This window comes from Pristis pectinata, chromosome 8 (assembly GCF_009764475.1).
Source record: "Pristis pectinata isolate sPriPec2 chromosome 8, sPriPec2.1.pri, whole genome shotgun sequence".
Classification (NCBI taxonomy): Eukaryota; Metazoa; Chordata; class Chondrichthyes; order Rhinopristiformes; family Pristidae; genus Pristis; species Pristis pectinata.
The window spans coordinates 34,555,708-34,577,900 of NC_067412.1; the positions used below are offsets into that span (position 1 = coordinate 34,555,708).

The window sequence follows — 22,193 nt, forward strand, 5'->3', positions numbered from 1 at the left end:
CCATTTACAAGAGACTGCAATGCTGGAATAGAGTCATAGATAAATACAGCGTGGAAACAAGCCCTTCAGCCCAACTGGTCCATGCCAACCATGGTGCCCACCAAGTTAGTCCCAATTGCCCGTCTTTGGCCCACATCCCTCCAAACCCCTCCTATCCATGAACCTGGAGCAAAAAAACAATCTGTTGAAGGAACACAGCGGGTCAGGCAGCATCTATGGAGGGAAATGGACAGTCAAAGTTTCGAGCCAATCCAGATGAATGGTCTCGACCCAATCCAGATGAATGGTCTCGACCCAAAACGTCAACTGTCCATTTTGCTGCACAGGTGCTGTTCACCTGCTGAGTTCCTGCAGCAGATTGTTTGCTGTTTACAGTCTCTGTTTTATGAGATTTGGCATTTTTTTTAATATAAAATTTGGATACAATAATTTCTGAACCACAGAGAAAAGCAGTTTATTGACCCAAATAATCTTTCCACCATCTCCAAAGCACAAGTCAAAGCATGATGCATTTGCCTGGATAAGTGCTGATCCAATAATACTCAAGAAACTCAAAACTATCCTGGACAAAGCAGCTCACTTGTTTGGCAGCTCATGTAGCATCTTAAACATTCAAAACCTCCACTTTGGTCTGCAAGGTGTTCAAGCATGCAGTTCATCCAATTTTTGCATTCCATTAACCCAAATCTGGCATTGAATTTTCCTCCACATACTGAAAACTAGAGCCTAAGATGCATAAAGGGAGAATATAAGACAGAAACTAATTTGGGGGAAAGCAAGAATTCATTTTGCTTTTAATTAATTAAATTCTGGGTTTCATATGGCGAATACATTTACAAAATTCTGGGAGTATAAAGGAAACTAGAAGGTGAGAGTATTGAACATAATTTATAAAACTAAGTGGTAATGGAGAAAATATTAAGACTTCAGGTGAACTATATCCCAAACCTGATGACTTTCATTACTGGGGACTAAAAGTGGGTCAGGAAATTACAGATATTTTAGCAGTAATTTTGCAAAGGTCTTGACATAAAAGCCGTGCTTTTGATAAATTTGATTGATAAATTGCTGAAGTCTTGTTAATATTCACGAAGAGTGGAAAAGAAAAATCAAGTACTATCTGTTCTGTCTAATACCATTGGTAGGAAAGTTACAAGAACATGTCATTAAAGACAAAGTGAATGAGAACTTCAATAAATTTAAGCTGATTAGTATAAATGTGGGAAGAATAAATTTTTGAGAAGGTCACTAGTATAGCAGATATAAGTGTTATCTAAATTGCCTTCTAGAAAATATTTGACAATAGAATTGGAGCAGAAATGAAGCCATGCTGAATTCGTAACAATACTGGTTTGTAATTGGTTTTCACCATGTGTCAAATGGCTTGTATATGGCAGTAGAGCTTTCCTCTAATTGAGTGAGTGAAATTGTTGCATGTTTGATCACACAAAATTTAGTAGAAGTATAGATTCTCCCCCAAAATGTTTTGGATGCCAGGTTGCAGCGTTCACATTCAAGATAGAGATTGAAAGATAAATATATTAAATGATGGAACCAATACCAGTAAATGATTTTGAGGTACAGATAAGCCAGGAATTAATAGAATGGACTCAGGAGCTGGGTGACTGCTTTAGTTCCCAGCCCTGGATGATGCTATAGACTGAAGCACTATTTGAAATATTAGTAAATTTCTTGGAAAATTAAACATTGACAATTGTGTTTTGATCAGGTAAGAAACTTCCAAAATTATTAAGCATATTAGAAACTTGACAATAGCAGCATTTCAAAAACTCTACTGAGCCCACAGTTGTGTGAAAATCCTGACTGTCAATTGTGAGATTCAGTGGGCAGAGGGTGACAGGAGCCAGTTAATGTCCCACCCATCTGTGACAGATGAGATCATGGCACCCAAGATCACCACCTAAAATTGGCCTTGTGTCCTCCTCAGAATTTGGATTATCCCGAGTGAAGCTGGAGTTCAGGCTACTCAAGCCTGGTTTTCTCAGGATAGAGGCAGGAAACATACACTTATTACTTTTTTCATTCACACACAACCAAGTTGGGCAGGAGTGTTCATCTAGGCACTGCAGCACTTAAGTCAGCCATAATCATCTCCTCCCAGGACTCACCTACAATGTTGAAGTGGTTTTTGATCAATTTACGGTTGAGAAATGGGCATGTTTCTTATCAATTTTCAAGAATTGTGAAATGTTCCATTACTTGCTAAAAAGTAGTTTTATAGTTAGTGATATTTAAGGTCTATATTATTACTTTTATATATTGATTAATTCATGTTTCTGTCAAATTTTAATATATTAAAATGATCATAATGTTATCTTTCCATCCATTATAGGCAAAAGATATATAAAAGAGTTTGTGGCATCCTCAAATATTTTCTGGAATATAGGCTAACAATTTTCGTATGCAGCACTCTTAACTCGTATGCAAGATCAGTTGTTGATTCACTGGATAAGCATGGTCGACCCTGAGCACAAACAGACTTAAATCTTGACTGAGTTCAGATCTGGCAAATTAGATTGTGCAGCCTTGTAGATTTAAGGATATGTTAAAATATGCATGAAAGGTTATGCAGATATATACATAAATTCCAAGTACATTAATTAATAGTTACTCAATCATTGTTGTGAAATGATGCTTTTAGTGTTACACTGCAAGTTAAAAGCCTGTTTTTTTTTAAATACAGAAATGTATTATTCATTTTATGGTATTTATAATGCCCAAATGAAATCTAATGAATTTCATAATTTTTAACATATTTATGGGAAATATTGAAGGACTTGCTCAAATATTATTGCATATGGTTACATCTGGTACAAAGATTTCAAATAATGTTCTACTGGGAAAACTCAAAACTGGTGAACTATTTTGCTTTACTTTTTCAGTATTTTGACTTGGCTGCAGATGTTTTGGCTGAAAATGCTCATCTTACATACAAGTTTCTCACACCGGTAAGATAGTGAAGTACATGAATTTCACTAAGAAGCAATGTGTTTATTTGTACTTACAAAAAATGTATTTGTAATGTATAAAGTACCAGCATTTCAATGTAAAGATTTAGTGCTTAAAAAAGAATTATGCATCTATATAAACCATGGTCAAGAGGAATCATACATTTGTACAGAAGAGAATTGATCATTGTAAAAGATTTCATAATCTATATGACAAACATTTAGCTTGCCTTGTATATTTTCTCAGGTAAAAGGGGATGCATAGCAATAGACAGCAGAGAAGGACAGGGGACGTCGAGCTGAGCCCCAGAGGGCATTATAGTAAAGACCATCATGGAAAAGGGCATCACTGAGATTGTGGCTACTGACAGAGCTGTAGATGAAGGAATAATGAGGGAGCCTGCATGCCTTATTTTATGTAGGACAAATTCTCATTTATCCCATGCTCTCTTTTGACATGCAAGCTGCGGGTGAATGCACTCACAGAAGCATGTACTTAATTTCTTCATTTCCCCTCCACAGTCTAAATCTTTCCTCTTCTTTTTGGGTTACCAAGAACTCCCCCCATCCAGCCTCTTCCCCCCCCCCCCCCCATTAAGGAAAAGAAGATGGCATGGCAAATTCAATGAAACAGAGGATTATACCACAACAACTACAGATCTGCTTGTAGCAAGGGTGAATTTCTAGCCTGCTGTCTTTCTTCCCCCTTCTTCCTCTTGCACTCAATAGCCAAGTTTTGTAGCTTTGGACACCCGATACCACTCAGCTCAGTACACCAGAGCTGCTCCAGTGCATTCTGACATACTTTCTAATATTCCCTGTGGCCATGTCACTCTCATTTTAGGCCTTTTGTGCAAATGAACATATGTTCTGGTTTAGAGTCATGACATGTAATGAATAGAACTTGCTTTTTGCTCAGTTGCCAGCGTTTGATTTGCTGTGGTGGGTCAAATTTAGGTATCATAGAATGAGGAATTTTGTTTTCATTCTATGACACCTATATGATGTGATGCTGCGCATTGTTGAAGTGGAATCCTTTCAAATGCATGAAAATATCCAAATTCACTTGGCATCATGCAGAAGCTGTAATCCATGCAAATATCTATGCTTAAAGCCTAAATAAAAAAAAGTCACTAAGCAGTTCTGTTGAGGGTCTCAACAACAGATGATCTGAGGGAAAAGTGAGGTGAGGTTACTAGTTGATCTGTGTTTTGGTGTAGTTCCCTCACCCAGCAACTCTGTGGTTTATCATATTCATGTAGATCTTTGGTTTTGTAAATTTATCTGCATTCTTTGAAATACTAGCATAGAACCAAAAAGTAATGTATTTCTGGAGTATTTAACACTCAAGTTCTTCATGTTGTTTTAAACATAGCTTTGATGTGAATCCTCTGTAAAATGGCAAGAATAATTATATTACAACTTTTCAAGAATGTCTGTATACAGTATTTATCTTTGTTTTATATTGTATAGTATTTGTATGAGTTCCTGGATGCCATGATAACCTGTCAGACAGCACCAGAAGAGGTAAGAGTTTTGTTTTTACCTCTTATGATTTTAAATACTCTCTTTAATTCTAAAACATGTACTTCACTTAATATTCTTATGCATTAAGCACTGTATAAATAGGGCACTTGGATAAAAGACATGATTGTTTAGTTTGTTATTCTGATTGTTTAGTTTGTTATTCTGAAATGCCTCTTGGGTAGGTGTCCATTGTTTAACGTATTGGGTTAAAAGCATCTTCAAAAATAATAGAGAGTAATGAAGGAATATACAATGGAGGTGACATGGCCAACTAGAACTAATAACTTTTCTATCAGTGGCCTTTCAAGTAATGTAGTTTTTATGTGATAGAAAAAAGAGTGGGGTTAGAATAAACTACTTTATTATTAAGATTATTGTCTATCCATTTGTGCCCAGATAGTCACTTGCAATGGTTTCTCCTCCTGTTCCTACACCATTATTCCTGGCATTTCCAAGAATCTTTCCTTGGCCCCTTCCTACATTGAATCAATTAGCTGATTCTCTGTCATTTACCTCTGAACTACGTGGAGTCATTGTAATGTAAGGCAGCTGAGTGATCTGGATTTTTCTTTGAGTAGTACCATTATCAGAAATGATTCAAGCATGGGCTCCCAGTGGCAACAGTACTTTCCAAGGGAATGCAGTTCTGAAATTAAAAAATCCCATGATTCAAAATGTAGAAATAATATGGAACAAGCAGGATTCTGTTTGAGGCCTACAATCCTGTACTTCAGACCACAACAGAATTGCTGATAGTTAGAGGCAACCTTTTATTAATAACTTTTTCATACAGTAAAACTTCATTTTGATTATTTATATCTTTATAGGCATTCAGAAAATTTGATGAAATGGCTGGTAAACTCACTGAACAGTTACGAAAATTGACAAAACAGGTAATTAACTAAAAATTAATTGTCCATAATTTAGATTAAATGCTAGTTCTATCACTGCCATTTATTGTGAGAACTGCGTAGCTTATTGGTATCACTATGCTATAGGAACTGCTTTAATTAAATCAATGCTCTTCTGGTGTGATACTCTTAATTTATTATGATACCACTATATTGCTAACAAATCTATAATTGCTGGTGATTAGCAGCTATTTGTTCTGTTTCAGGACAACTTGGAGAAGTTTGACTGCTCTTTTTAAGTTGATACATTGGGACCCATAGATTTTACAGTTTACAAATAACAGTAATGCTTTATTAAAGAGGTCATTGTGAACAATAGCTAACAGTAATATAAGCTGAAGGGGTGGGAGGGAGTTAAATGCCCTCAAGCTTTTGCAATACTGTTCTACAAAATGCCATGCTTTTGGACTCTTGGATTTATGATCCTCTACAGCTGTCCAATAACTCAAAGCTGTTTTTATATTGGTAATATTTATGATTGAATTTAATTTCAAGAAAATAAATGCATTTTTCAGCATCACTTTACAAGGTACAATTGAGAATTGTATTACACTTTGAATAGAACATGTGACTCATTCCCCTTACTATATCTCATACATATGCCCTTCATGCCACTTTTACACAGAAAGAATATATCTTAAAAAAAACAGAACTACAGAATACTCCATCAAATCATAGAGACTGTATATTCTTTGACTCCTTTATCTGTCTTTTAGCCATAGACACAAGCTTTTACTGTTCGAATAGTTGACATGCCTGATAGATCTTGAAAGCTACAATAACCCATAGTAAACTGTTATTTAGCAAAACTAAGTACAAAAGAATTATAAAAGAGTTTTTGTTATGTCTTAGTAGATAAGAATTATACCCAGTCAGAAAAAAGATGAAATGTACAGTTAGAACTCAAACTGTTCTTCCCTCACTTTTAACAATAACAATTACAAAATGAGAACATCTGTGATCTTTTGACATCCTTCTAGACGGAGAGTATCAGCCATGCATCCATGCCTAGACAATTCTGTTGAAGGTCGCTTCACTTTTTCTTGCAGTAGAAAATGAAATAATATTGAAATATGATGAATGTATAACGCAGCAACGTTTACTTTCCACCCAGGTACAGGAAGCAAGGCATAATCGAGACGATGAAGCTGTGAAAAAGGCTGTAAATGAGTATGATGAAGCACTTGAGAAGTGAGTTACATTCAGCAAAATTCCTGAAATATGTGAATGGACTTTAATAATTGCTTTTCAGATGTTGCTAGGTACGGATATTCTACAACAAAAAGACAACGGGCAGACTGTTTCTACTCTTTCCCCTCCGCTATCAACTGCCAAGGTCCCACGTCTGAAATTATTTATTTAAACCCCATCACCTCAATATTGTTCTCTCAGAATTTCCTGAAAACCTACCTCTTATCCAACCTTCTGGTCTCCACTCATAATAAGTCTTCTATGCTCTGCAGTATTTTATATAATGGCTCTATGAAGCATTCTTGGACCCTTCTACATTAAAAGTGTTAGATAAATGCAGCTGTTTTGTGGAAGTTGTGTATTAATTTTTTTCTAGGATGAAATTCAGTGAAAGTGATGGAGTTATAATCTCAAGATAGGTGTAATTTCTTTTATCAGCAAATACATCTTCTCCATTTCCCCCATTTTTACCATTCAAAAGGAATCATTCTTTCACCACCTCACTTTACTTCCACAGCACCTTCTCAGTCCAGCCCTTTTAATATCCCTTAAAATTGATATTAAAAGTTCAAATAGAAAAGGAGCACAGTATGGCATTTGCTGCTCTACTTTCTCTAATTTTGAGAATAATCAGCTCATCACTTCCTCTTGCCTTGTATGCTGTATACTTACTGCAGTTGAAACCTACAATTTCATAAGCACCTTTGTAAAGAGCTAACAACCCAATGTATCCCTTTTTAATCACTTGTGAATCTCTGCTCCCTAAATGGTCTGCTGTTCCATAACAGCATGTCTACTTGCATTCAGAGAACAATTACCCAGATCAAATTGTATCACCTTGCTCTTAGTGACTTTGAATTCCATCTTCCACTTTTTCCTTAGTTTATCAATGAGTTGGATTGTCCTCAGCCTGGTTTGTGCCTCACATTCAACTCCTGCAGGGCCCTTGCATTAACCTTTTACAGCCACCCTTCTCCCATTATCCCTTTGAGCTTCACTGTCACAGCTGTTCCACAAAGCTGACCAGTCTGCAAGAAGCAAGTACACTTCAGACAGCAAATTCTGAGGCTATGTTCCTGAGCTGCGCTGACCACCTTCTGACAGCTCAAGCTTCTCTTACCTTTTTTTAATGAAGATCGACAACCTCATTCAAGATATGAAGTGTATCCCACCCAATAAGGAATTACTTTTGGACCCGGTGCTGAATCCAACAGCAGAACTAGAGGTCATATGTGCTACAGTACTGACATGTGGACTGCAGCTAGCTGGTGGTTCCACTTTTCCCTTTGCTGCTTCCTTCGATCATCAAAATTATATCACTGCAAATTCTACCACTACCTTTGTTAAAACAAAATCAGTGATACATAGAAGAGAAGTTGCTCCAGAACACCATTACAAATTGTGTTAATGTCATCTTTCAGAAGATATCCTTAACTTCTGGCCAAAAATCAATTTATTTAATATTGATTTAAAATCTAAAAAAGCTACTTCTAACATACTTTTTTTTGACCTAGATGCTATGGTACTTTCATGTTTATTTAGAAACAGCAATTTTCTCTAGTAGAACTTTTAAATTAATCAACCAGTAATTACCAAAATTAGCTTGTCCTCTATATTTAAAGACAAATTTTGGACACTTTCCAGCAGTTCATCATCCACCCACAGTTACAAAACCCCTGAAATAAAATTTCTAGGTCCACACAGTTTCTTTCTTTGTCTTCCACAAGACATTGGGAAAAATACTTTGGTGATGTCATGAATTATTATTCTTCCAAAATACTAGGCTTAGGAGGGCAATAATCGGTCCAGGTTTCAGATACTCCTGGACTGTGACTCTTGCAGGAACTCCAGATGTATGAGACCTTGGATGAGACAAGGTTGAGCTCAGGATGCACAAGCTTACTTCCTCACTTTTGAAACATCAGTTGACCCCATCTATTGAGGGCTGGGCAGGGGGTGCATGAAGAAGTGATTGGTTGAACCTCTTCCTGCCACAAAGAAGTATCACTGATCATTGTCATATTTTCTCAAACTAAAACAGAAGATATTGGAAATACTCAGGTCATGGAGAAAATCAGAGTTTATGTCTTGGGTCAAAAGCCTTGTATCAGAAGCTAAGAAGTACAAATAAAGCAATTTTAATATGTTGACAAAGAGGAAAAGGAAGGAAAGAATAAGGGGATCATCTATGACAAGGGAGAATGCAAGAGACTGCTGTATTTCTCAAATTGGGTAATTATCATTATTAGAGAGAAACTCTTGCAATCTGCAAGATAATGAAGGATCTGTGCAAGGTGACATTCCCCAAGATCAGTGCTCCAGTATCTCTAGAAAGCACTTCCACAAGCTACTAAAATAGGGATACTACAATAGAGATATGTTAGCATTTTTTAACATACATCTTGTATTAACTTTGAACCTTCATGATTAAAAACCTAATGGAATGCATTTTCTCAGGTACATTCCAGTGCTTATGGCTCAGGCCCGAATCTATTGGAACTTGGAAAACTACCAAATGGTTGAGAAAATCTTCCGAAAGTCAGTGGAGTTCTGCAACGAGCACGATGTTTGGAAACTGAATGTTGCCCATGTTCTCTTTATGCAAGAGAACAAGTATAAAGAGGCAATAGGCTTCTATGAACCAATTGTGAAAAAACATTACGATAACGTAAGATACCAATGTTTGTATGCTTTTTTTTAAGAACAATAGTAAATTGTCATCCTATATCCCCAATGATTAAGCATTTATTATTTGCATTCTGATAGTAATCAAGCAACAGTAATTTACAAAATGAATTTAGTTACTGATAGTTGATTATGAATACGTATGCAAATGGTATTTAGGATTATTACTCATCGTGAGATACAGTATATCTTTATCCTGACGTGCTCACAGGTGCTCATAACGTGAATTTATTTGCTTCTCACTCAATCACCAAATTCAGTTTATCTTTAATTAAATTGAAAAAACAAAAGTAGTTCTTGAGCAGCATTAGTCAATTGATCACCACAAGATTTCTTATGTTTGCCTTTTTGGAAGTGTCCCTCCTAACTGTGTGATCAAGTCTTTTCAAATTCAAGTCAAACATAATCCCTAGCTTTTGTGGATTCCTTATTGAATCAATGAAGAATATTTTCTTATTGAATACTCACCCAAGAACTTAAGTTGACAGACCTAATTATCACTGAAATGTTTTTATGTGCTGTTTTCTCCATCACTTGGGTATAAATTGTACCTGGTAAGTGCCAGTTTTATTGTGTGTCTAATATGTAGCCTTGGATTCACGATGCAGTATCCCGAACCAGTTTTCTTCTTAGATCACTGAGAAATAGGACTGTACATTTTACAGGATATGAAATTCATCAGAGTCTGACTTTTTAAGATCCTACTGCATTCTTAAAAAGTTAGAGACTGATGAATTCAGTGCCCAAAAGTTGTATAAAATAAAATTCATCAAGTTCTTGCAACTTAATAAAATTTGATAGATTCTGCAGAACAAATGCATCTTATGTAAACTATACTAAAATAAGTGAATTAAAAAAAAACAATTAGACTGCTTGACAATATCGCAACCTCTATGTAATTTCGACAGAAATTCAATGCATTTTAAGAAATTTAAGATTATTTTTTAAACATTTTTAAATGTAGCTATCAAAATCTTCATAGTTATATATTTTTAAACATGTAACTTTTTAATCTTCCCCTTTTTTAAAACTACAAATCAGTTTTTCCAAAAGAAAATAGTAGATTAAACCCATCAAAACCATCAAATCTCTTAAATTACGTGGAGAAGCTTAGAGGGGTTGTTGCTCTTGGAGTACTGAAGATTAAACACAAATTTAATAGAGACTTTTAACAAATATATACTTCATTAATAATACTATATAATAGTTTTTTTACATTCATTGTACCACCTAATCACTCCATTCTCTTACGTCTATGAAATGTTTGAGGACTGTTTCACGGGACCCAGCCCTTCAGCCTCTAATGATGGCAGGACCCTAAACTGTTGTCCTCCCCCCACCCCCTGCCCCCAAAGCCTTTGTGGTGACTGCACCAAAGTTCATCGTGTCCCTCAGCATGTACTCCTGCACGCTGGAATATCCCAAGTTGGCAGCTTTCACAGAAGGACATCTCCTTAAAGTGGAAGATCAAGAAATTCCAGCCAGAATAAAGGGGCATCAGCATGTTAATGATCTTCCAGCAGTAGTTCATTTTTGTCTCTGTACACATCCCCTGGAACAGTCTATAGGTCACAGAGACGTCTCTTATGTTGCTGCTTGCTTTCAAAATCATGAAAAGTTTTGTTAGAGTATATAAGGAGAAGCTGTTTACCCTGAATTAAGGTTCAGTAACCAGGGGACACAGCTTTAAGGTAAAGTGTGAGAGATAATACCAGATTTTTTTTTATCCAGTTTATGATCTAGAATGCATTGTTGAAAGGGAAGTAGATTCAATGGAAACTTTCAAAACAGAGATAATTATTTGTTAGGGAGAAAAATTCTAGGGCTATAGGAAAGGAGCAAGCATGGGATTAATTAGATAGTTCTTTCAAAGAGTCTGCACAAAGGGTTGAATGGCCTGTGCAGAAGATGTTACATCTCTATGTATCAGTTAGGTTTTGAACTTTGAATACTTTTAATTTAACCAAAATTGCTAAACACCCTTTCTATTGATTACAATATCTCGCATCTCTTTTAGACAATTTAGATTTTTACTTTTCCCCTATATCATTCTCTTTTTGTAAAAACTGAAACAAAATAATTACATATCAGTATCAATTTTCACTTATCCTCCAATAATTCATTGGCCTAGAAATTCTGTTGTGTAGTGCATTGTTTCCTTTTATTCACTGTGCAGTAAAGTTTAATCTGGAAGCTAACTGATCTGGTCCTGCATGCATATGAACACTACATTACACTTTTTTTACTGTTCATATGCAGTTGACGAACAGTGGGCTTAAATACTGGAACAGATATTATCTGGAGAGCTAAAGCCTTTTACTGTGTTCATCAAAGGGTTTGTTCATACCTGGCTGCTGCTGAAAAGCTTGGCAATGAAGGTATTTCGAGGATGCATTAATCATCCTTAAGTTCTAGTTTTATCAACTCAAGTGGAGGGACGATTGGCATCTCCCCTCTCTGTAATCAGTCTCAACACCAGCCATTTCCCTCCTCATCCCACTGCATCATACCTTGATCTTTCTCATTTTTCCCCCCAAATCCCTCCCAAACTTCTCCTCAACCCCTCTGATCTTCATGCTCAACGTTCATCTCCCAGCACCAATCTCTTCTGCAGCCTTCCACATTTCCTTTATATCCTCCCAAGCCTCCCCAATCTTTAGTCTTGATGACTTCCTTCTTTCCAACCCTTGCAATCCTCTTCCCAACTCTGCAATTATCTCCCCCTCCATTCTTACCACACCACTGCCTCCCACCCTTTGCCTTTTTACAGGCTCTTCTCACCACCAAATGTCTTCATCCCATTCCTCAGCAATCTGCTCCCATTACTCTCTTCACAATCTCTACCCACACATGGCATGGGAGATTGCAGAGGGAAGATCTTGCTGTGCAATTGATGATCTTATCATGCATGGAAATTTAGGTAGAATATGGCACCTTGCCTCTCTGCATTAAACTGCAACGGAGAACAGAAAGCATGTTGAAGTATTTATAGCCTACTATCATTCTCTCTTAAATCATCCTGATATTTGACCATTCTCCTTGTATTAATATTTTTGGGAAACACTTTACTCTTTTTGATACATTTTATTAAAAAATCTTTGTGTTGTCTGATTGCTTTCGGATCCTTTCTTAACCTTTTCTTATGTTTTTATGTTGTTTTTATGTATACAGTATATACGTATCGTTATAGGCTTTAGCTGCTTTTCTCCATTCTTTGCTGGTTTCCAATCATTTACTATTAGTATGCAGTAACTGAAAGTAGTCTTTTTTTAAGAAGGTATTTATTATGCAGTTTTATGATTTGTTTCTTAAAGTATGCCACTATATAAACTATATAGTTCTATGCAACATTTTCTATTTTAACCTCTTCTTAGCTTGTTCATGTCTACTCTAATCTAGTGTCCTTGTACTACTGTAATTATTTTCCTTTTCTGAATAGACTTGTATGTCTACCCATCAGAAGTGCAATTTCTGATCAAATATGGCAAACTTCCGTATACCAACCACCATATATAGTTGATGTCAGATAGCTGAGTATTCCAGCAACAAGAGATTGTTTGCACAAATACGTGACATTTCCTCAGAATATTGTCAGTTGTAATAGCTTGACAATACTATTACATCACATGCTAGATTTTGCATGGGGCTAGATTATTAATATCTTCATTGGAAAAGCCTTATCTGCTATTGTAGTTTAACAATAGGGAAATTAATATATCAAAAGGTTTGCAATAATATGACAATACCATTGTAAAACATTGTTCCAAAAGAGAAATTTTAAATGCATCTTTAAATTTTGTAAAGGTACTTAATTTGGTAAAATGTAATTTCTACTTGTCACATTTTAAGGGAGATTGTTCTTAAAATATTGCATCTATATTCCATCAGGATTTGTACTTGAACATGGCAAAACTGCAGGTAATTTAGAGTCCATTCTAATCAGATTTGTTTTAGAATTGTGCCAACATTAAAAAGGCATTAATAAGTAATCACTATAGTTGTCAGACAGTATATGAATTTCTGAGTTGCCACTAATATTAATTCAGCAAGGGACTAATGCTTTTAAAAACCTATATTGTCTTACCTGGAATTTTTACACCTGCATGTACTATAGTTAGGCCACTCTACAAGAGAAATATTTCAAAGTGCACAACAGTGAATGAGTTTTTATGGCAATTGACATTGCAATTTAATGGAACAAAGTCTGACACTGAGAACCGTTGTTTTCATTTTAAAGGAAGTGCTCTGGTCATGAGTATTTATTGTAATGAATAATGTACATTTGCAATACCTCATGTTAAAATTTAAATTGAGGTCTCTATTGCAAAACTGACCTTTTTACAAATTGATTTGATCAATATTAAATTGTCTTAAAGCAGGCACTGAAGTCTATTTTGGTAACTACCAGCTGGATAGAATTTAAGGGATGATATTAGAGACTTGGTTATCCATTATATGTAAAACAATTGCATTATTTAAACTATACAGGTTATGCAAGCTGATTAAAAGTAGTTTTTTGGGTATTGATTTTACTGTAATAGGGTAGTATGACTTCTGTATTTTTAATTTATTTCAGAGTGCATGCAGTTTATATTATGGGTTTAATTACACTTTAAATCATGTTTTTAAGCTAAATCGTCACTGTAAACTCTGTGACTGAAATGTAGCAAATACAGCCTTCATTAGAAAATTGGACTTTCCATATTATTTTTTCAGTATGATGATATGATTGACCTTTGTAATTATATAGATCTACTATAATTTATACCAGTCACTAGCTGTAAAATCAGTCACATATCAGATAAAAGCTGTTTAAAGTATTTGGAAAGTGGCTGTAGCAAACCCTTAAAATAGATAGATAGTTTTGCTTGAAATATTATGTAACAATAAAGTTGTAAAGTATGAAAATATTAGATAAATTTAGAAATTTAATATATTTAGGAAGTGGTTTGGCAATGCAGTAAATCTCAGGAGTATGAAAATGAAAAATGTGATTAATGATTTACACTTAAATTTCATGTGCTATAACATTATGTATAATTACTGGATTCTGGGAAAAATGGGACATTCTAATTGATATTTTAAGTCTAAAGTTATATGAAATTAGGATAATGATACAAAAGTTACTTCATGAGTGATATGGAAACAGAAAAGATGAAGTTGAAAGATTGTCTTATGAGGCTCTTTGTTCACTCAGTGCAGTCTCTAAACCAGCCAATAAATCAAGCAGACAAGAAAACCTTGGCTGAATGAGAAAAGTACAGATTTGATGTATACTCACTTCCCAGTGTACCACTGCCCACACTTACAAATGGCTATTTAAGAAGCTATTATAAAGTTTTGCTTTATTAAGCTGTCCAAAGTACACATTTATAGTGCAAGTATTGGGGAGTAGAGCCAGAGGGAGTCATTGATTTAGACAGTAAGCGCCCTTCTAATTACTTCTCTTGAATTTCTACATTGTTTCATTGAACCATTGCCTTTTATTGATTCTTACAGGCAGGTTCATCTATGTAAACAAAGACAAGTAGAATGGCAGCTGTGCATGGTTGACACAGACTTTAGCTTTTGATGTTAACTGCAAGACAAATCACTTGCAATTGTTTCATAGAGGCTAAGGCAAATGTGAAATATCTAGGTCTGTATGCTCAATGTTTTATATTTTACATGCTTTATTAAGTATATCATTATTACAGGTATTTACACTAGAATATTTCTTCTTACCATTTAAAACTACTGTAACAATAATGTTAAGAATATGTTCTGACTAACGAACAGGTTTTAGCAATGTAACTTGTTCATAACCAGGGGATTCCCTGTAGTCGAACACTGCACTGTTATGCTCAATTCTTCTGTGGCTTGGTCAGACCAACTGTGCAGTTCAGATAATCTGATCACAAAGAAGGAAGTCTAGTCATGGAGACAGTGCAGAGGTTAGTGGTGACATTGATCTCTAGCTTCAAAGAGCTAAGGCAACGGAGAGGTGACATTGGATATGTAAACAGTGCAGCATACAGGTATGTCTGAAACATATAAAGTATACTGGCTTTTGCTCTGCAGCCTTGCAAATTTTCCTTCACCACATATTTATGCAATTCTCCCTTGAAGGCCAGGGCAACCTGCCTCCAACACATCTAGAGGCAGTGCATTCCAGATTCCTGCCACGTGGTCCATAAATAAGTTCTTCCTCCTATCATTCTTTATTCTCTTCCCCTTTATTTTGAAGTTGTGACCTGTACTCTTTGACCCCTCCAACAAAGTGAGCAACCTCTCACCATCCATTCTGCCCAGACCTCTCATCATTTCATATATTTCTATCAAATCTTTCATCAGCTTTCTCTTTTCCAAAGAAGACAGTCCCAACATCTCTAATTTATTCTCATCCCAGCAACCATTCTCAAAGCTTTCCTCGACCCAGTCTAATACTTTCACATCCTTCCTATGTTAACCAGAATTGAATGTAGTTATCCAATTGAAACTGGAGCAGTGTCTAATAAAGGTTCTGTATAACTTTTGTATTCTTATACTCCATGCCTCTATTGATAAAGAAAAATTTTGTATTCTTCATGAACCACTTTCTCAACCTACCTTGCTACTTTCAATGATTTGTGATCACATATCCTCAGGTCCCTCTTTCCTGGACTCCTTTTAGAACAATATCCTTTATTCTACATTGCCTTTCTTCATTTTTACTACCAAATGTATCATTTCAGATTTCCCAGTATTAAGCATAATCTGCCATTTGTCTGCCCATTCCAGCAGCCTGTACAGAATATAATTCTCCTCTTTGCATTTCATAATGGTGCCCCCAAGCCTAAATCATTAATATAGATCAAAAAAATCAATGGTCCCAATAGTAATAACTGAAGAAGGCCACTATTCATCGTCCTCCAGTCTGAAAAATTACTTAGCCAACTTTATCCGTACTATCGTTCTCCCTTTTATGCTATCTACTTCAACTTTGCTAACAAGCCTGTTATATGGCACCTTAATCAAAAGCTTTCTGGACTCCAAATATGGCCTAACCAAAGTTTTCTATAGCTGCAACGTGACTTCCCAACTATTATACTAAAAACCCTGACCACTAAACGCAAGCATTCCCTCACCTTCTTTACTACCCTACCTACTTGTGTTGCCACTTTCAGGGAGCTATGGAAAAATTGAAGTGTCAAAAAGTCAACAGAAATGAAAATCGGGAGAGATGAATGTCAGTTTTTTGTACCCTGTTATCCAAATTCTTAATTGTTCAAATTGAGACCAAGAAGAAAAGTCAACTCATGGCTGTCTATTTATTGCTTAAGGAATAGTGGGCAGTAGTTGAAAATTGGAAGGTGGTACCAGTTGAAGATTTAGCCCCATCTATTTAGGCAGAACTGTTTTATGTGAGTAGCTCAATTGCCTAAAAAAGGCAAAATGCTTCCTTGATTTGCAAATTTGGTAGAACCTCTGTGCAAAATTCACAGAACAAATGTAAAGCCCCATGATAAGACTGGTTTTGCCCTGATCTATCTCTAGGACATACCTCAAAGCAGCTCAGAACTGCTAGTGAATTTGTCACTTTGCCATCTTGGACTTAAACATGTTATAATGGCAGTAAAGGCAAACAAAAAAATCATTTATGAATAATTTGAATGTTCTGATGGTGGGACAGTAGGGTTTTTTGGACAGCTGAACCAGGAATGGCCATCCTCTTCTTGTGATCTTGTAAACAAAGTTGTAACTATATTCACTGTAAAAGGATGTATCATGTATAAGAGAATAAAATCAATATAATTGTTTCCCTAGCTGCTTTTAAGGGAGTGAATGCCTGCTTCTAGCTACAGTGCTTCTCACTCAAAGGCTGAGTGTACAGTTTAATTTACAATTAAATTATCAAAGGCCATTCCTGGCTGATGCAAGATACCTTTTACTGAGAGACCAATAAATCTTTTTCAAAAGTTATCCTTCTTATGGAATATAATTTCAAAATTAGTTAATCTGATTTGGTAAGCAACTGAAATACCAATGCTTTTTAATAGTTAAACTATTCAATACAGGCGACCCCTGTCTTAAGGCTGTTCGGGTTACAGAAATTCTCCCTGACATAATTCACAAATTATGACCCATAAGTTTGAGATACAGATTAAAATTCACTCTCACTGAATTTATGTGGGGGGAAAAGGTAAGTAAATCAGCACAAAATTCTTATTTCAACTTGCATTTCTTGATGGGACTTCATGTTACAGAAGATTGCAAAATGGACTGTTTTCTAGGAAAGCCCCCACCCCTAACACAGAGGTCACCTGTACACTGTAATTATTAACTGCTGTTCTTCAATTGTTTAGGTGTTAAGGGTACATAATGTTCTTTATGCAAATCAATGTCAGTTACTACCAATATTTGTGAAACTTCTAGGCGTTTCTCCTGATTCAGTAATTTTAATTTGATATTTTAGTTGGTGTTCACTTAGATTTATCTCCCAAACAGGGAATTGCAGCTCCCTGTACATTCTTTTTGTTATAAAGGTTTTTAGTTCTAACATCAATTTGTACTGCAGCTGGAAATTGTTTGATTGTGTTGTAATGTTTAATTAGCAATCTCCATTTAAAATCAAGTATGTCACAGTACAAAAAAAAGCCCATTTAACTCATTGTGACTACAGTTGTGCAGACTCTTCAACTGGAGCTACCTAGTCTAGTCCCACTTCCTTTTCTTTGGCTTATATCATTTTATATTAAATTCAAAGTGTATGATCAAATGATTTTTACTTCAGTACTCAGTAATCTCTTGTAGAGAATTACATGGCCCATATTTAGTTGGAAATTACTCCAGGATAAGGCTAAGTATTAGTATATTTTTGGTCAGGTGATAATTTCAAAATTATTCACCAATGATATTTTTCTATTTTTCTTGATTATGGCCAATAAATTAAAGATGTATTTCCATTCCATTCCACTTTTATCAGCTGGCAAACTAAACTGCTGTTATTTGTTAGGTCACTTCTTAGCACAAGGATGTTTAGCACCAACCTATGCTAAATCATGATACTATGACATCTTACAATCTAGATTGAGGCATTCTACAAGTTCTCCACCACCCCGCCCGCTCCCCCCCCCTACCCCCCCCCCCCCAGTCCTCAGCCTACCATCACCCAGTAACACCAAGATGAGGAATCATTCATCAAAGATCAATAACATCACTCAATTGATTTACTCATCTCAATTACTTTGGCCACTTTTCCCATTCTCCTTTGTTATTTCAATTTACAGTCCTTTATGTACATAGTTTCACTACAATTCTAATACTGTCTAGGATGTATCAACCAAGAAATATGTGCCCCCCTCCATTTTTATTTACTTTTATTATTTTATTTAGTTTGATTTTGTTTCTGAAGTTGATGGCTGAAGGTTTATATTTTCTCATCACTGGGTTGATACCTTGATTAGTAAAATAAATTCTTATAATGCATCTTATACAGAGATAAAGGAATGCTGTTAGTGAATGTTTCATTAATCTTCTCCACTGAGACTTCATTGTGTAAACAATTTTTACACATCAAGAATGAATTATAATCAGCTGAGCATTGTGTATTTGCTAGGAATATGTTGATATATTTACATGTGTTTTAATTGAATTGCAATTCTTAAATGCCTGAATTGTTCATTGCATCCTTTGTGCTTGCTTAAAATGTCATTTTGTTTATTTTGATATTGCGATCCATCCAATCTTTTATTTTTCGTGATTTTCAATGTAATGCTGTTTTTATGTGGGGAGGTGCTTACATTCCACTTCACTTTACTTTCAGATCTTAAATGTGAGTGCCATTGTCCTTGCAAATCTCTGTGTTTCCTATATAATGACCAGTCAAAATGAAGAGGTAAGTAAAACATACCATTTTATTGAATGAACTGAACTATTTTAAATGGCTATTTCTTAACTTGTCGTATTTGTTTAAGTTTGGCTTTTTTTCATCATTTGATACACCTTCTCCACTTCAGCATATCCTAGCCTGCCAGTCTCCCAATAGAACTCCTTGTGGAGTTACTGTTCCAATGCTCCATACTGATCTATTCTGTTCAATCAATTCCTCCTTAAAACAAGTCTGTTTTCCTAAATTTTCCCAATGATGATAGAGGATTATTGGCCTGATGTGTTAATTCTGTTTCACTCTCCACAGAATATGCCTGACCTGCTGAGTATTTACAGCTTTTTCTGTTTTTATCCCTATTTGAACATATCATTGGCTGTGGTACCAATTTATTGTTGACCCTTTCCTAATTCTCACATCTCATTGACAGGCAGATAAACACATGTCAGCTAAAACATAACGCAGAAATGCAAAGTGATGCATTTAGTCTGCTTGTCAAATTTACCTTTGTATTTGGCCTTTTCCACAAAGCCATGCCCCATGTTGGTTAAGCTTTCTGCAGGTTTCTTCCACAGCACTGCACTATCTGATTTGTGTTCCCCTTGTTCTAATGTCTATTTTAGTTTCCTTCTCCATTTTGATTCCATTAATTTGTTTTTAACTAATGATTTTTCAAGATAGCTTACTTTTTGGACTAATATGGGTTTTTATATCTCCATCGAAAGGCAGAAGAATTGATGAGGAAGATTGAAAAGGAAGAGGAGCAGCTAGCATATGATGACCCAGATAAAAAAATTTATCACCTTTGCATTGTTAATCTTGTAATAGGGTAGGTGGTATCTCATTTGATGGTGAAAGATTAAGTGCTAGAGTTACATAATTATATTAGTATATAAACAGAGGATTTTATCTCAAAAGGAATAACTAATACACCGAAATACCCCAAAACTTTGATAATCCGCTATCTGATTGTTTGGAAATCCTGATAGTTCGGCATCTGGCTCACTGGGTGATGTTTCCTGTGCCCCTTTAAGTGCACCAGGGCCCCATTTCCTAACTTCCTTTTAAGTCACCTTGTTCACTGAAAAGTTTATTGTACTACTGTGCATCATCTAAAAGAAAGTGAATTCAAAGTGTTTTGGGAGTGACATCCAAAAGTCCAGAAAATCCAGCACCACCAAAATCCCAAATATGCAGGATTATTGGATTTCTGCTGTCTAGAGGACTGAATGATGTAGTTGCTGGGGAACTGCAAATGAATTTCAGTGTAGTATTGGTAGACGAATGCTCTCTCTTACAAAGTCGGTTGAATTTTTAAGGAAGGTAACTGGGGTTAACATGGGCAATGGTGCTTGTGTAGTTATTGAAGGACTGTTACTTTACAGAAAATTATGTTTCAGGACATATTACCTGATGTTGTTTGTTTTAACTAAACCTTGCAGAGCAGATGTGAGGGCATTTGAACTGCATATCATAGGGTTCGAAATTGGCAGTTTCAGAATTTTCACTGGCAATTGAAGTAGCTGTTTTCTGATTCAGTCTTTGTTTACTCTGAGCAGGAATATTTTTTAAATGTCTAGAATTCCAGATACAAGAAGGGATGCTAAAAAGGCATCCATGTTGAATTCTATAGCTAACGCTTTGTAATTTTTACAGTTTTACATTCTCAATTCTTTCAGGACTTTGTACTGTGCTAAAGGAAATTATGAATTTGGCATTTCAAGAGTAATAAAGAGCTTGGAACCATACAACAAAAAGGTAAGAAAAAGAAAAGATGCCAGATTGTACACAGGAGCACAAGAAAATAGGAGCAGGAGTAAGCCACCAGGCCACTCAAGCCTACCCTGCTATTCATGGCTGATCAACACTGACCTCGGCTCCTCTTTTGTGTCAGTTCTCCATAGCCCTCATTTCATCAATCTTTCAAAAATTTACCTACCTCCAGCTTAAATACTTCTAATGATCTAGCCTCCACAGACCTCTGAGGTAGAGAATTCCAGAGATTCACCACCCTCAGCACAAAAGTTTCTAAGCACCTATATTTTAAATGACCAACCCTTTATAACTATGTTTGTCATTGTGTGTCCCATTATTTAAAACAACTCAACATCTATCCTGTCATGTTCCCTCAGGATCTTGTATATCTCAATAAGGTCATCCCTGGTTCTTCTAAACTGCAAAGAATACAGACTGGCCCAACCTGTTTAGCTCATCTTGATAGTACAGTCCTTGCATCAATCTTTTATGTACTGCCTCCAATGCTCCAAAGACTGTGTGCAAACCTCCAGGTGTGGCATCACCTACACCTGTACAATTGTAACAAAAATTCCTTCTTTCTAAACTCCAGCTCCTTTGCAATAAAAGGCAATATGCCATTTGCCCTCTTAAATACTTGCTGCACCTTCCTGCTAACTTTTTGTGATTCATGCACTAGATTACCTAGAGCACTCTGTACTTAATGCATACAGTTGCTCTCCATTTAGATAATAATCTGCCTTTTGATCATCCTGCCAGTGCATGACCTAGTTCTTTCCCACTTTGAAATCCATTTGCCAAGTTTTTGCCCAATCATTCAATCTATATCCCATTACGGAATCACAATATCCTCATCACAACATGCTCTTCCACCTATTTTTGTGTCATTGGCAAAGTTGGATATCTTACATTTCACCCCCTCCTCCAGGTCATAAAAATAGCGAGTAATAATTGAGGCCCAAGAACTGATCCCTGGAGTACTCCACTGGGATACTTCCAACATAAAAAAAAGACCCACTTATTCCAACTCTCTTTTCAATGTGATAGGCAGTTTTCAATCCATGCTGACACACTTCGTCCAATACCAGAAGTTCTTAATTTATGTAGCAGCCTCTTATCTTTTATCAAGTGAAAATTGTACAATTATCTGTCATCTTGGAAAAAAAAATCAGGTAATGTTAATAGCTTACAAAATGATTGAGTTTAGAACATCTTAATAATCAGTACTGGCATTCAATTTGATCTGTTTAAAATCATTGTGTTAAGCTTGGTATTTATGACTGTTTGCTGATGATGTCCACAAATCAC

At 35.7% G+C, this 22,193-nt stretch overlaps 1 protein-coding gene across 3 annotated transcripts in view; it reads left to right on the forward strand.

Moving 5' to 3' along the window:
- flr (fleer) overlaps positions 1-22,193 on the forward strand; it is a 67,220-nt gene that overhangs the window by 36,067 nt on the left and 8,960 nt on the right. For all 3 annotated transcript variants that reach the window (XM_052020939.1, XM_052020941.1, XM_052020940.1), the window contains 8 exons: positions 2,904-2,969; positions 4,443-4,496; positions 5,324-5,389; positions 6,522-6,598; positions 9,056-9,266; positions 19,068-19,139; positions 19,856-19,959; positions 20,810-20,888. In XM_052020939.1, the coding sequence (XP_051876899.1) occupies positions 2,904-2,969; positions 4,443-4,496; positions 5,324-5,389; positions 6,522-6,598; positions 9,056-9,266; positions 19,068-19,139; positions 19,856-19,959; positions 20,810-20,888 (729 nt within the window). The remainder of the gene's footprint in view (positions 1-2,903; positions 2,970-4,442; positions 4,497-5,323; positions 5,390-6,521; positions 6,599-9,055; positions 9,267-19,067; positions 19,140-19,855; positions 19,960-20,809; positions 20,889-22,193) is intronic.